Raw genomic sequence first — 15,954 nt, 5'->3', positions numbered from 1 at the left:
GCATTTATATACATTTGTATGTATTATGTATTAATGCAACAACCGTATGCCCAAGAGCATTTAATTATCTATTAAACTTGAAAATAGAACCAATTCTGAAATGAGTGGAGATTTAATCTTGTCGTAAAGCACTTGTAGATATCAATGAGTGCTTGAAGCATATTGTGCACAAATAAGGTCTGCCTCAAAGGTTCACAGAGAGGAGGAATATCTGGTGTAGCACAGTGGCTAAGAATGGGAGTCAAAAAGTCACAGGCTCAAATTTAAGCCGACACACGCTCATCGAGTAGTCCGCTCTCTCTCAGCCACAGCCTGGCCTCTGCAACGGGAGGTTAATAATTCAGGCCTCATTTGAAAACTGGAAATATTTTTCTTCTTCCAACTTTGGTGTTATCATTCTCATTCCAAGTGTGCCCGTAAGCTGTGTAGTTTGGCTGAAGGTGCCATTGCAATGGCAGTTCTCCATGGGTCATTGTCAGATTGGTGGGTGGGGATAGGGAGTGCTGAGCATTCCTCCTGCATGCTCCTTGATGTGGGCTGGTTGCTGGCTTCCTCTTTCTTTGCTACTTATAATCTGCTCCACAGTTTTATGGACCTGAATTGTGTTCTAGTGTGAGGAATTGTAGCTTTATTTTCAGCTGGAATTGTGCCTGTTGCAAGCAAAGTCCTCTTGAGGCTGGACTTTCATATATCACAGTGCTGCTTCCTCCAGGTGGCTGCAGCTTCCCTCAAGGATTGTCCCAGTGATATCTTAATTTCCTCTGCTTTTTCTGATAAAAACACAAAGAGATAAAAAAATGTCCTTTCTAAGTTAATGGAGCACAGGGTGAACCAGCAGCTTCTTTTGTCTATGCTGAAAGCAAATCAGGTTCTTTGGCTGATTCTGAGCTCTTTAATGTTGTGGAAGACAAAAAAAAAAGATTTCTCCCGTCAGAGAAATTATTGAAATTACAGAATGAAAATTGAAATGTGTGAGAGAAGGGCTGAGCAGGTGAAGGCTGGAATGTGAAGGTTGTGTTTGCAAGACAACCATGGTAGAAAGACGGAATGACACATATGCAAGAGCTGTTGCCGTAACTGTTTAGGGCAAAGGAAGGAGGGAAAGATAAGAGAGTTGCTGTGCCTCGTGATCAAACCAGTAGAAACTGGTAGAAGGAAGTATTGCCATATTTGGACATTACTACCCCTTCGCTTGTAAGTGTGTAAATGCTTGTGCAGTTTTCGCCTCCTTCCAGCTACCTGCTGGTTGAGGTTGTTTCACATCGGCCTTCCCACGCCTGAATCAGCATCCTGTTTGAGTGACAATTTGTGTCTGGATTCTGTAGGCTGTTTCAGGCAGCCAATAGAACCCCAATATTTCCCCAAACTTCACTTGTGTGTGTCTGTGCCATGCACAGTTTTAGAAGCCTCTATCAAGTCCCTTCCCTACTCTGTCTGGCACTTGGAGCTCAGTCCATGCCACAACCTCCCCCAGCCTTGTTCCCCACCTTCCTTGAGTGCCTCTTCCTGGCTGGAATTTATGCCTTCAAACTCCAGAGGAATGGAGAGCAGGCAGGATTGCATGGCTTTGTAGAAACCAGTCTACTCTACAGAGGCAACTCCATAGGTTGCCCGGAAGGGAATGCGTCTGTTGGGCTCGAAAGGTTTTCCAGCTCCTAAGTCTTGTAGGGAAGATTCTTCAATCCCTGAGTCACATTGGCTTTGCTTTCTTATTCAGTTTCCTGCTCTATAATATCCTTATTGACATGAGATAACCAGAGCTTGCACATGCTGTATTCCAAATGTGGCCAGTGAGCACAGTTATATAGACCTGTATGCCTTAGTTGAAACATTGCAGACCGTCCTGTCGAGAGAGACCCCCGAGCAAGCAGGCAGAGGCTTTCAGCCCAGGCCACTCACTCCAGTAGGTAATGCTTACATGTAGGCACTAGCGCTGCAGCATTACAGCATTTTTCGTGGGTGGATGGGAGCAGGTACCAGGTGGAGCAGTGAGGGAACAGTGGTGAGATGTTTGAGGCATAGCTGCCAAGTCTCCTGTATTCCCTGGGAAACCCCCGTTTTCCCAGCCGTTTCCCGCTGGCAGCCTGGATTTTTAAAAACCCCATAAATCCCCTGGATTCTTACCGGCCCGGGGAGGCTGCTTCTGCACATGTCTGGAGTCTCTGGACAAGCGCAGAAGCGATTTCTGGCGCTGCGGCCATTTTGGAAATGGGCAGAGCATGCGTAGAAGCGATTTCCGGTGCTGCTCTGCCCAGTTCCAAAATGGCCACAGCGTGACTTCCGGTGCCGATCCCGGATTTTCAATCTGGGAGATGGCACCTATGGTTTGAGGGTAGAGCTGTGTGTGGCCTGCGGCCTGCCCAGTTCTCCCTCAGCTAACCTGCTGCCCTTGGGTGTTGTGGAAGACCCAGTTCCATTGCCAGTTTTAAATTGGATCCAACAGCATGTCTGGTTGACTTCTTTCTGTACATGATTTTTTTTTCCAGGGGGGAGGCATCTTGTCTTGGGGACTGACCCTGGTCTAGTGACAGGAGACCTGGATAGGTTTGAGGTCACATACTGGATCAGGCAGTCAGGGTAGCATGGGAAACAGGACAGTGACGATTTGCAGCTGATTCGTCTGGAAAGTTGTGGGTTTTTGTTAAGGCTGTGGGGTCAGCTGACAATACTCAGATAAGTACTGCAGTCAAGAGAGCAGCCTTGAACCACAAAATTGGGACTGCCTGGCAGAAGAGTTATGGTTGTAGGCCCCAGTTTGAGACATTCCTCATCCTTGGCACCTTACCCTTACATAACGTCAGCGTGAGCCAGAAGCGATCAGATTTCCACAGCACCTTTTTTAATAGTTCCCCACTGAGCATTAATTGGAACACCCAGTGGGCACTCTGTTGTAATGCTGCCAACATTTTGAGCATGATTGATTTTGCGTGGTGTCTTCTGTGTCTGCGATTGCATTCACTTGTGCTGTTTAGGTTTCTTTCTTCATACCACCCACGACATTTAAAATGTCGCAATAGACTCTTCATTGAGCACCATGCAGCTAGGAATAAAGCTACCCACTGGAGGGCTTATTTACTTTATGAATCAGGTGGCAAGTTGATACCTGTGGTGGAGGCAGCCTGACCTGATGAATTCCCCTGGATAACTCAAGCCTCTTACTTCCACAGTCATCACGGCTGATGACTGCCCTGCTTGGGTGTTGGTGTGTCCTTTGGTTGTGTGTTTTATTCATTGGGCACTGGCTCCTCCAACATTTGCTCTGTTCTTTGGAAATAGAACAGTAGCTTTCAGATTGTATTTTGTGGGTGCTTATTGGGGGTTCTGCACCGAGGACATAACAAGAGCCTCCCGGATCAGGCCAATGGCCCATCTAGTCCAGCATCCTGTGCTTATAGCGGCTGAACAGTTGCTGGTAGGAAACCAGCAAGCAGGATGGTTTCTACCATTGGAAACATTGGTGTTTCCAACTGTGGGGGCAGAACATAGCCATCGTGGGCAAGTAGCTTGAAAGACTGCCTGCTATTCCTGACCCTCCCTTGCTATGCACAGCAGCAAAGGGCACACTATCTGTTTTGTAAAGTAGGCTCCACAGGCTAACTTGAGAGTACATGTGTGTTCTTTGACTTGGTTTTCTTGGTCTTGCAGAGCATATAGCTAAGCTACCTTTCCCCTGCTTATCTTATGTAACCATAGTTACAGGTAGGTAGCCGTGTTGGTCTTAGTCGAAGCAAAATAAAAAAATCTGAAGAAGTGTGCATGCACACGAAAGCTCATACCAAAATATAAACTTAGTTGGTCTTTAAGGTGCTACTGAAGGAATTTTTTTATTATGTAACCATGGCATGGCAAGGGTCTTGTGGAGCTAAAATCTTGTCCCCAAGTTTTCTTTTGCTTTCTTCCATGAAGCTGAAAGGCTGCCATTCACTCCTAATTGAAAAATTGTGATGTTGCAGTTGGACCCTGTTGTGTGAGCCGCATCTGTTCTCTCCTTGCACTGGGTAGAGGTAGGCGTCTACCAAAAGAAAAGTCTCCTGGGGGTGGGGGGAAGGGCTGTGTGTGCTTGCGCAAAGCATATAGAGATGCACTGCACCCCACCCCCCTCAGGTCCCTACAATATACAATAACACCATTGTGAAGTATTTAAAGGATTAATTTAGCAGAAAGATGGTAGGGTCAAAAGCCCAAGCTGTTGGGAAACAATGGAAATAAGTGTTCTGTTTCAATTCAAGCCTGGTAATTGGATCATTCCTCGCAAACAATGTTTGTGCAAATATAAATCTAAAAGGCCTGCAGTTCAGAGAGGGGGTAGTTTTTCTTGGCTTTTGTCATGGCACCCTACAGGGGCAGCCCAAGGGGAAGGGCTGCTATTGTGAGCTGCTATCTTTGTTGTAAGCAGCCCCGAATCCATCTAGAGCTCCTCTTGCTCCACCTTCAGATCTGGAGCCTGGATTTCACCCCTGTAACAAACAAGGAGGCACTCCTGAATGAGGTGGATCTCTGTTTTATTAAAAACCATTTAAGAGCCTAGAAATACAAGGGAAGAGGAAGAGGGAGCAGTTCAGAAAGCTAAGATTAAAGAGATTATTATTATTTAATTAACAAATGCAGACGTTTAAATTTAAAACGGCCATTAGTTTGGGCCAGGCCAACTTTGTACCTGGTGGAAGAAGGTTAGGGAAGGCACATAATCTCAGGAGCTCTTTACTTTGGCCAGTGACTGGTGCCAAAAATATGGGCTCGTCAAAACCTGGGGTATTTTTAACATAGAGGGGGGAAGCATTCATTCTAGGTAAGCGTTTTTTGGCTTGTTGGGTGGCACTGGTAAATTGTAAGCGGCAGGTTGTACAACACTGGATTTTAAATTAAACTGCTTATCCACCTCCTTGGCCCTGATAGCTCAACTGCAATTGGGGTTTAGTTGTTATTGAAACACCACATTTCCTTGACTCTGCTAACAAAGCTGCTTGACAACCTTCTTCTACGCCATTTCAGTATAAACCTGTTTCCTACTGAGCCGTAAGAGTCACTCGAGTTTAAGGATTTCATTCTGGTTGGCAGCTAGTGTGTTTCTTTTTTTCTTTTTGGGTAAGTTGATGGCTGCCTTTAACTCCTAGGGAATGTGTCAGGCACAAATTCGCAAGATTTATATCATTTGAAAGCTGGGGCTCCGTTTTTCAGAAAACATTAACTTCTAGACCTTGCCTTCTTGTTATGCACCATGTCAGACAGTGCCACTGCCCTTGTTACAGCTGTGTATTTTGGCAAGGTGCATAGACTAAATATAGCCAATGTTAGTCCTTGTATCTAGCTGTCAGGTCCCGGGTTATGCATTCTGTGCATGCCATTCTCCATTGCCAACGTCCTGAGAAAGCTTTGGCTTGTTAATTCATTAAACTTGGATCGTTCATACTGGCTATTTTATGTATTTCTTCTGGTAACCAATTCTTGCTTTCTGTGCCTTCTTATTATTAGGTAACAGATAGCAAAATCAGTGCCATAGAATATTGCACATGGCCATGCGTGATTGGCCTATTCATTCTATATTTGGCTTGCAGTGTTCTTGCTGTGAGCTTGTGCTTTAGAAGTGCGTGTCACATAGAACTTCCATCCCTGTACAGTATGGTAAAGAATAAAAATGTGCTCAGCTCCGCCCTGGGGAGAGAAAACTAGATCAAATCAGTGTGCTTCTGAAATGTCCAGTTTTGGCTACCAGGGCCAAAAACATTTAGGCAAGTCACTGCATGCCTTCAAGAGCATGATTTTATACCACTAAGCTGGTCAGACATTTCATTAATATAGTAGTTTCCCCATGTTTTGTTTAGCAGGAAACTAGGTTTTGTGACCAAGTCTGCATTCAATAGGAATCTGAAGCTAGTCTTGACTTTCTTAAGTATTCCTGTATCATATCTGTATTTCCAAATATGTGTCTCATTTGCTTACTGCATTACATTTTGAGATGTACACATACAGTCACGGGAAAAAGAAAGTACACCCTCTTTGAATTCTGTGGTTTTACATATCAGGATAAAATAACAACCATCTGTTCCTTAGCAGGTCTTAAAATTGAGTAAATACAACCTCAGATGAACAGCAGCACATGACAACACACATGTGTTGTTGTTCATCTGAGGTTGTATTTACCTAATTTTAAGACCTGCTAAGGAACAAATGGTTATTAGTATGTTCTGGTCATTTGTTCTGGACATTTGAATGTTACTGGACTACAATTGCTGTCAATCATACTTGAGCTCATGGGCGTTGTATTCCAACAATATATGCAGGGGACCACAATGGCTACCCCTGCTGTAGAGATCTTCCAAAAATAAAGGTGAAAAATGTGTAAAGAATGTATGCTATTAGGTGTGTGGAAAGAGAGAGAGAATGACAGATCATCCCTGGTTATTCTCACCCCTCCACTCCTCCCAAATTTCAGGTTAAGAATTACTGAAAATAAATTGTAACTAGGAATCTATTTCCCGTAAAGCACATGGTATCATGAAGTGACAGTATTAGTACACTTTCTTCAGAACTCACAGGGCTATTAGGGTTTATAATTGTTCAAGGAGGGAGCTGGGGGATCATGAACTTTCCCCTCCTCTCCTCTTTCAATGCAATATCCTTCAACCTACCCCATTGTAACCATGAGTGACTAATCCGGGGCATCCTTATTTCTGCTTATGGAACCCAGTATCAGATTTACAATGCTTAAGCTAGCAATGCATAAATGCCAGCAAAAAATATGTAGAAAAGTGGTCATAGTCTGCAGTATGTTGTGAATGTAGTGACTGCAAAGGAAGTATTTCATAAAAGTGCATTGGGGTATCTTCTGATTCTTATATTTTGCTAACTAAAAATATTCAGCCCACCTGTCCTGTGATTTTTCAAAGTGATTCACAAGCTGACAAGGAACAGAACAGTATCCTTTAAAATATTTTAGATACCAATGAAACACCAGATTGTAGCTGAGTACCTTTGAACTCCGCAAGCAGCAGGAACTGAGAAAACGGTTCCTGCTTCTTGTTGTCCCCATAGTGGATAAAGAGGGAATATGAAACATGGTCTCTTCTGAGGATCTTGGTGTGTGTATAGTGAGAGAGAAGATAGTAACCAGAGCAGCAGCCTGTTTGGAGTTTTAAAACCAGCACTTGGAATTGCATCCAGAAGCCAGTTGGGAAACTAGCTGCGTTCACAATGGATCGGCCCATTAGCCCTCATATTGTCCTATCTCTGTGACGTAAGAAAAAGTTAAAACTCCAGTTTTCTGTTGTGTAGTAGCTTCATGTCTGTGAAAGTGCCACTCTGGTATTTCGTTGTAGAGGAAAATAGCATGTCTCAACACCATGGGCGCAATATGCAGCAAGGAAGGGTATAAATTGTAATACTGTAAGTGAATGGCTGTTTTTGTAAGTTCAGGTAGGTAGCCATGTTGGTCTGACTATCTGAAAAAGGGTGCATGCACATGAAAGCTTATACCCAGAACAAACGTAGTTGGTCTTTAAGGTACTACTGGACAATTCTTTAAAAAAATTTAGTAAAAATTTTTGGAAGGATTTTTAAAAAGGAATTTAAAAGAAATTTCTATTTTTTTAAAAAAGGATCTTTTAAATATATTTTTTAAAAAATCTTTTTATTTCAACTGTTTTTGTAAGCTTCTTCTGTCCTTGTTCAGTGTGACTAGGAGGGTATTGAGTGAAGCATTTAGGATTTGACAGTATATTTTCACTGCTATGTTTTCCAGCAATGCTATTGGCCCCTTGGTTGCCCTCTGGCTTATATATGACAAGGGTGGCGTACTGCAAGAAGCTCCTACCCCTGTATGGCTGCTCCTTTACGGGGGCGTTGGCATCTGCGTGGGCCTCTGGGTCTGGGGGAGAAGAGTGATCCAAACAATGGGGAAGGACCTCACACCCATCACGCCATCAAGGTACGTGCCCATCTCCTGCATTTAATTGCCCTGGCATCTCGTGCTAGCTCTGCCATAGCATATGTGTGCCTAATGATTTCTGGTTTTGATCGGAGTAGTGACGTTCGTAGCTCTCTCTTTAAACTAACGGCAATGTTGTTTGCATTGTTGAGGTCTAGTTGGGCAGAATAGCCTACCAATGTCTGAATAGCATAGAGAGGCATAAATTAGGAAATGGCAAAAAAATCGAAGTAGCTTTCCATGTGCTTCTCAATGATTAAAAAAAAGAAACCAAACCTGTGATTTTTTAAATTTGCTTTTAATGCATACTAGACCTCTGCTGCTAACCTGTTTACTAATTGAGCATGATTTATTGGAATGTAGTACAGTGGTGCCTCGCTTAACGAATGCCCTGCTTAACGAAATTTCCGCTTAACGAAAGGTTTTTTCTAGTGGAGGTTGCCTCGCTAGACGAATTCGTTTTATGAAAAATTCGTCTAGCGAATCGCGGTTTCCCATAGGAATGCATTGAAATTCAATTAATGCGTTCCTATGGGCAAAAAAAACCCTTTAAATAATTTCCAATGCATTCCTATGGGATTCGCTAGACGCATTTTTCGTTATACGAATTGACCCGTGGAACGAATTAAATTCGTCTAGCGAGGCACCACTGTAATAGGTTGTCTGTAGCAGTGAGCTGCTCAGCTAATTTAATGTGGATGTGTGTGTCCAGTTTTTGTTATTCAGCAGCTCTTTGTTCTCTCACTTAATGTAACTCAATGACCAAAGATCAGTCGGAGGGGACCGGTTGGAGAAGATGCTGGTAAGACTTTGGCATGTTGCATGGTGTCAGCCCAGACTGATTGATTACACTTTTTTTAAGGAAAGAGTGACTGTGAAGTGTTTTTTTTATGCTTCCTGCAGTGGATTCACTATTGAGTTGGCCTCGGCGTTCACAGTTGTGATAGCTTCCAATATTGGACTTCCTGTCAGTACTACACACTGCAAGGTATGCCTTTGCCATGTGACTGCAGCCAGGCCGGTCTGGACTGTTCGTGTTTTAACTCTGCTGCCCAGATCAGTTTATAGCGGCATGACACCACAATGAGGAAATGCACACGTCCGTTTCACATCCCAGAACTCTCCCCACACCCACACCCGTCACTCCACTCATCTGAATGGACAGCCCTCAGGTTCCCTTCTCAGACATGTCACCCTTTTTGCACACTGTGGAATCAAAGTATTCCCCCTCCCCTACAAACACTTGTTAGCAGATTCTTCCTTATGCATCCACATGGAATTCGACCTAGTGGTGTGTTCCCCGAAAGATCAATCCATCAACCATTGGCCTTTTGCATTGCCCATTAATTTCAGAGGGCCTTGTGCAGAAGGAAAGATCGGTGGGGTTGTGCACCAGGAACTGCCTAATCTCGATGTTTTCACATGGTCATGGAACACATGAGAACATTTAGGAATGGTGACACTAGCCCAAATGTTTTAGAGTGTAGTAGGGGGCGGATGGCCCGAGGCGTTTTGATGCCTGAGGCAGGAAATCCAAGCAGCACCCGCCTATTGGAATTAAAATAACAAACTAAAAATCTACATTGTGCTGCCCTTGACTGGTACACCAAAATTTGCTGCCGTACGCAGTGGAGTTGGCCCCGAATAGCAGTAACTTTTTCCTCAGGTCATGCCATGTGAACGTTGATCTGCTGCACCCTTCTTTGTCCGGAGGTTCTGACACTGTTCATCGTTCATTCTTCTATTTTCCTGATGAATGCATGGCATGGGGTTTCCTGTGTGTCGCTCTTACACTTCAAATTCTCCATCTGTCTTTTTTTTATTTCTTTACAGTGGATTTTGCATTGAAGTAATGTGTGCGCTAACCGTACTTTTAGCCTCAAATGTGGGTATTCCAATAAGCTCCACTCATTGCAAGGTATTGGAGTCTGCAGTGGTCACGTCGATTAAACACATGCTCAATCTTTAAAGAAAAGAAAGAAACAAATAACAAGTGCTGATCCCCCCTCCCCCATTTTGCCTTCATTAAGTAATATACCAAGCAAGTTTTGAAATTAAAAAAGCAACAATTAAAATATGGAAATTTAGTTATTTACAAAATTATACAGAACATATGAGTTGCAATTCCCCCCCCATGTCAAAATGTTGGTTTTTTCTTCTTTTTTTAAAAGAAGAGAGCAAAAAGAAAAATATATATATTCTATTATTATTGCTATTTATAAAACACATTGTAGTATTCATTTTGTAGTGTATTAACAAGCAACAGTCACCATCTTAATTTTTAGAATCCTTGCTTCTATATGAACTTAAACTTCTTAGTATTAGCTTTCAACTAACGGTTTCATACATTTTATTTTCTTCCCCCAAATTTGCAGTTTCTCATATGGAACTTTCATGGATTGTGGTGTGCATAATTTTAGGAGTATACATCACAAGTCATTGAAATACAGAACCAAGCATTCATGTATCTGAAGGCAAATGGTATTTGATTTCAAGCGAATCGGAACTAGACGCTCTATACAGATTGTAGCTTTTCAATGATTAATCTGCTTTTCTAACCTGTATTCTCATCAGAACGTAGTAAGCTAAACTTTGATAATGCTTAGAAATGGGTTAACTAATGCCAGTGTCACTGATACCCTCTACAATTGGGAAAATTCATGAAACAAAACAGCATAAGTTGAATCTTTTTTTTTAATGGTTTCAGACCTGTGCCCCCTTTTTATTTTAGCATATATCATATCTCCACCACTGCCCTCTTTCCATTTCTCTAATTCTCCTCCCCCAAGTTCCCCCCTCTCTATAAAAAAACACCCTAACAAATAAAAAAGAGAGTTGCAGTGGGTGACCAATCTGCTGGAAGGAAAATCCTTAGCAAGTAATGAGGTAGAAGAATGGCCAAAAGCTGGACAAAATCTCTAGGAGCTGATAACAGTTCATGTATGAACATATCACTATTCTCCTTGAAGAAGATTGCAAAATATTGTAATATCAGGTTGAGTTAAACAATGTTTTTAGATACCATGATTACAGTCACATGCCCATTACCTTCAGGGCTAGAAAAGAGTGCTACCACACCCCTACAATTTTGTAAACAGAAGCCAACCCCATCCCCACAATCCAGGCAAAGATTCCATGTACAGAAGCCATCTGGACTAGCAATTGAATTTTACATCCGCATTGGTGACAGAACCGTGTTTTCTGCTGCACCTAAGAGCAACAGGATAACTTAAATGGTCTTGGAAGGCTGCAGGGCACACAGAACTCTTGTAATCCTAAACATTATCACTGCTCACTCACCACTTTGCCTGGTGCCTGCACAGATAAAAGTTCCAGTGTTGCTGCACTAGTGTCAGCAATCGTCATGTGAGCACAGCCTTGCATTTGCACACATGATTCCTGCTGGTGGGTGTAGGTCCTGTTCTGGAATGGATCAGGTGAAACTTCCCCAGGCAAAATGAAGAACAAAGCATGTTCGTAACTATTCATTTTTATCTTCCGGTCTAGGGGCAATGACTGACAAGGGGGAAAAGACATTTATTATAGACGTTGAATGTTAGCCAGTAATTTCTTACTGTTACTATGATCAGACTTGTGGTTTTCAGAACTGATTTGATCAGAGATAGTCGTATGACTAACTCTTGGTTACTAAGACTGAGCTATGCCACCAACACTAATTGGATTGAATTAATCCTTTGGATTGTTGCATCCTAGTAATTTATCTGACAAACCATAAATCTCTAGAACAGGCATCCCCAAACTGTGGCCCTCCAGATGTTTTGGCCTACAACTCCCATGATCCCTAGCTAAGAGGACCAGTGGTCAGGGATGATGGGAATTGTAGTCCAAAACATCTGGAGGGCCGAAGTTTGGGGATGCCTGCTCTAGAATATTTTAACAGAGGTGGATATGCCTTTTTATTTGCACAGACTCTTCAGGAGGCAGAAGGGATATAGAAGTGAAGCAGTCATTATCCTGATATAGTTTTTATTTTTATATAGCTGCCATTGCCACTATAGGATATATGGGCATTTCTTATATTAATTCAGCAATGTTCAAATCTGTGGACAGTCATTATAGTAAGAAAATGTGGTTTTCCCTACTGCATCCCTTTTGAGGAGAACCATAGCTTAGTAGTAAGCACATGTGCTGCATCTAAGAGGTCCTTGATTTAGTCTCTGCCATTTCCAGCTAAGAAAGATCTTGGGTAGTTGGGCTGAGAATTACTTCTTTATGCTTGAGGCCTTGCTGGTTGCAGTCAAAGAAGGCCAGATGGACCAGTATCTGTTTCTAAGGCAGCTTCATATATGTGAGAGCAACCAAATGTGTTGTTTCAGATAATTCTGTATGTTACTGTATCACTTAATTTGGTGCACCTGATCAGTCAATTCCAGCCAGCTCCAAATTTGCTTGGATGGCAATACGAAGCATTCTTATTTAGTGTCCTTCCTTTCACAAATGGCTTCCTCTTGTTTGCAGAATCTCTTCTCCAGATGCTCTCTGAAAAGTGGAAGGCAGAACATGATAGTGTCTCAGTTGTACTCAGCCCTTAGGGAGAAATGTAGGGTCATAAGAGGAAAACCTTGGCAATACAAGGAAACAAACTGTGGACTTAATGGCACTTAGAAGGGAAATTGGGTTAAGCAGTTAAAATAAATGGCAGTTGCTCACATAAGACGAATCACAATCCATTATTTAAGACGCAAAAACATAGTTATTCTTTTGAGCAAATGTATTGTATTAGAAGCCTTCTTCCAGAGAACAGCTTCAGGCAAGCCCTAAAATGGCAGTGATCAGAACAGGAAAAACACATGCTTCTCTTTGCCAGAGTGATAGAAGATTTGTCAGCCCCTTTGGCATATCTGAGATAACGTCCCAATAGGAGGGATGGAAGAACACTAGATTTGCAGCTTGCTAGAAAAATAACTCTTGTTCTTTCCAGGATGGGGCTCAAAGCTGGAAAAAAATATCTAAGCTCCAGCCTCAAACCACTCAAACCATCTACTCTTCGCTTATGGAATCCAGCTTTACCACCAATTTCCTATGTTCTGCCACATAATTAATTGCTACTTTCTATGCCATGTGTAGCAAACTTCTAGGCATTTTATTTGTTATAACTTGCTAGTTGTAGTTTTTGTTACTGAGTGGTTTTTTTTTTTGCTTAGTGTTTAAAATCATTTCATGTTTAAATTACCTTGTTAAGTTGCTTTGGAAATGGTTCGCCCTGAAAAGCAACATATATTACTTTAAACACATAAAACACGGTTGATTCTCTTATTTGTAATGGTTAGCCTTTCCCTTGAAAGGGGGCATGCCTCAATAACTGCTATCATAGGCCTTAAATTAAAGAGAATGTCATGTAAAGCTAGGAATAATAAGAATAAGAACTGCCATGGAATCCAGATTATGCAAGGCACTAATGGTTTCCCTGTCCCATCCCAAATAGTTTTCAGTTTGTGTGATAAATTCATGTAGAGCTCTTCTCCTGTGTGAAAAGGAAGCAGGAATTCCAATTTCAGATACTTTGTAATTCTGGGTTTCAGCTGACTGGCATTGGTTTTGTCATAGATAGGGGTCCATAAATTTGTTTGCTGGTTGGTCAGCAGTTGCCACAAGTCTCTCTGGCAATTGCAAGTCCCTGGGATACCCAGTTTAAAGTGGGAGGCTTGCATTGCAAAGAAAATGGAGGGGGTGAAGCATCTCGTTTTCATGCCTGGGATTCACGCAACTCGTGAAAGGGATTGATCTTGCTTAGTGCCAGGCTTTGGAGATAACTTGGTGCACCTTCTGCTGCTTCCGCGTGCCTCCAAAGCGTGGTTTGACCCAGCCCTTCCCCCGAATCGTCTTACATGCCAGAGGGGGATGGTAGGGCGACGGTGATCACAGATAATAGCTGGCTACTAAAAGCAAACCCAAATTTATGGACTCCAGGCCATAAAGCATCTGTTGCCCATGTTAAGATGCCTTTAATTCTGAGTTCCTTCTCAAACTTCCAAGGTTGGTTCTGTGGTGGCCGTTGGTTGGATACGCTCCAAGAAGGCTGTTGACTGGCACCTCTTCCGCAATATCTTTGTCGCCTGGTTTGTGACTGTTCCCGTGGCTGGCTTGTTCAGCGCTGCCATCATGGCTCTCTTCATGTACGCCATCCTGCCGTACGTCTGACATCGCTGCTCCTTCCATGGAAGAAGGGGGTGCCTCTGAGATAAAAGAAGCAAAGGTCTCCCCTCCCTATTTAAACCATGCAGTAACAGCTAATCAGCAAGGATTTGCCGTCAGAATCTAACATCTGCTGTACATAACATCTGTGTCATTGGTGACATAACATGTGGTGCCGTTTTCTTATGTATTAAAGAAATATATATATATGCTTACAGTAGGTGACACTACCTTAAGTTATAAGTGAGGTGAAAATAATTGCCTAGAACTTAATCCCTAGTAAAACTTGTACATAATGTATCATTCAGTAGCCATTTTATAAAAATCTTTTAAAAGAACCTGGGATGTGTTTTATCAGTTTGATAAATGATGAAGCAATGTGCGAAAAGATGAGATTCTTTTTTGTAAAAGAAAAAAAAAGTGCTGTTCAATGATACTGGAAGCAAAGCGCAGAAGTACATTGGCAAAAACTCTGTTCATATCATATTGTTGTGTATAATACTGTATGGACATTGAATTTGTAAATACTTACAAATATGTAACTTTTTAATGGTGCATTTCCCTCATATATTTTGGATAAGAAAGTTTAGAAAGTACCAAAGAAGGAGGGATAGCTTGTCAGTATTATATTTGTCTATCTGTGTGCTGTTCTCTCTCTCTCTCTCTCTCTCTCTCTCTCTCTCTCTCTCTCTCTCTCTCTCTCTCTCTCTCTCTCTCTCTCTCTCTCTCTCTCCCTCCCTCCCCCTCCCTCCCTCCCTCCCTCCCCCCTCCCCCTGCAACCCATTTAACTTTCTAATTAAAGTTATTTTCTACCAGTCAGCCACCAGCAAAGCCAGGATAGCATCGCTCATGTTTTACTGTAGCAGGTAAAGTGTTGCACTGCTACAGTCTATATATATAAAAAAATCACCCACAAAGGATTTTAAAAAAAGCTCTGCTTCGTTATGTGTCAAACCTCAAATCAAACAAGTATTTTCCACCCCTTGTATATAGGTCCAATTCTGCTCTCAAAACAGCCATCCATCAGCAAGCTCAAGGGGCGTGGGGGAGAAAGATGGGGTTTCAGATAGTTTTTGCATTGCTTTTTCCTGATGCATCCAGTGTCAACCGTAACGTGTAGATTGGCGGTGTTATGCCCAGTTTCTGAAAGGGAGCAATCTAGGATAGCTTGGGGTGCTAACCAACAGTCAATGGACAGTGTTTGGTGGTTAAGATTTTTATACTACAGTTACCCTCATAACTGGAGGAGGAGTGAATACAAGAGCCATTTCTGGTCAAGTGTCGGAACATGCGGAAGGAATCTAAGCTACAGTTGTTCTCTGTGCCAGTTCAGTGCTCGCAGAGGAAGGAGCTGCAGTGTGGAGTCTTTTGCTGTTGCCCGGCACTTAGGACATTGCCAAGGGTGCCTGGGGAAAATCACATTGCGACAGCTTCGGAACTGCTAAAGGCAGTGCCCGATACTCAGAAACGTGTTGTCTCTTTTTGAAGAGGCATCCTAGTCTGCCAGTCATATGAAGACACTACTGAAGAGGCCTACAAGGTCTCTGGCCCTAGGACTGCAATTTGTCATAATTTGGTAGATACACATTGATGGAAACCCCCCCCCCAAAAAAAATTTACTAGTATAAAGGGACCGTATTAACCTGGCAGACAGTGGGTTGAATCCAGTTCCCCTTGCTATGGGAACCTTTTGGGAAGCCTTGTTGAAATGAATCTGTGTTCTCGAGCAATTCCAGTTTTTTTTTCCATTGGGCTCATAAATGAGCACTTCCCAGAGGATTTTGCTCCTCGACTTGCTACTTGTAACGGTGTCCAGGTTGGATTTACTGGAGTGAGCTTGAGGAGGTCACGCTTGGAGAATGTTGGGAGCCCTA

General features: G+C 42.6%; 1 protein-coding gene across 4 annotated transcripts in view; it reads left to right on the top strand.

Annotated features, from left to right (window-relative positions):
• The window catches only part of SLC20A2 (solute carrier family 20 member 2), an 80,101-nt gene extending 65,377 nt beyond the window's left edge, over positions 1 to 14,724 (top strand). For 3 of the 4 annotated variants that reach the window (XM_035134319.2, XM_035134321.2, XM_035134322.2), the window contains exons 9-11: positions 7,739 to 7,924; positions 8,828 to 8,912; positions 13,922 to 14,724. In XM_035134319.2, coding sequence (XP_034990210.1) covers positions 7,739 to 7,924; positions 8,828 to 8,912; positions 13,922 to 14,086 — 436 coding nt within the window. In that variant the 3' untranslated portion in view covers positions 14,087 to 14,724. The remainder of the gene's footprint in view (positions 1 to 7,738; positions 7,925 to 8,827; positions 8,913 to 13,921) is intronic. The other variant, XM_060282252.1, reaches the window with a different exon arrangement.
• Positions 14,725 to 15,954: the final 1,230 nt, after the last annotated feature.

Source organism: Zootoca vivipara, chromosome 13 (assembly GCF_963506605.1).
Source record: "Zootoca vivipara chromosome 13, rZooViv1.1, whole genome shotgun sequence".
Taxonomy (NCBI): domain Eukaryota; kingdom Metazoa; phylum Chordata; class Lepidosauria; order Squamata; family Lacertidae; genus Zootoca; species Zootoca vivipara.
The sequence above is the reverse complement of the archived record's forward strand: the minus strand, read 5'-3'. Positions and strand labels throughout refer to the sequence as shown.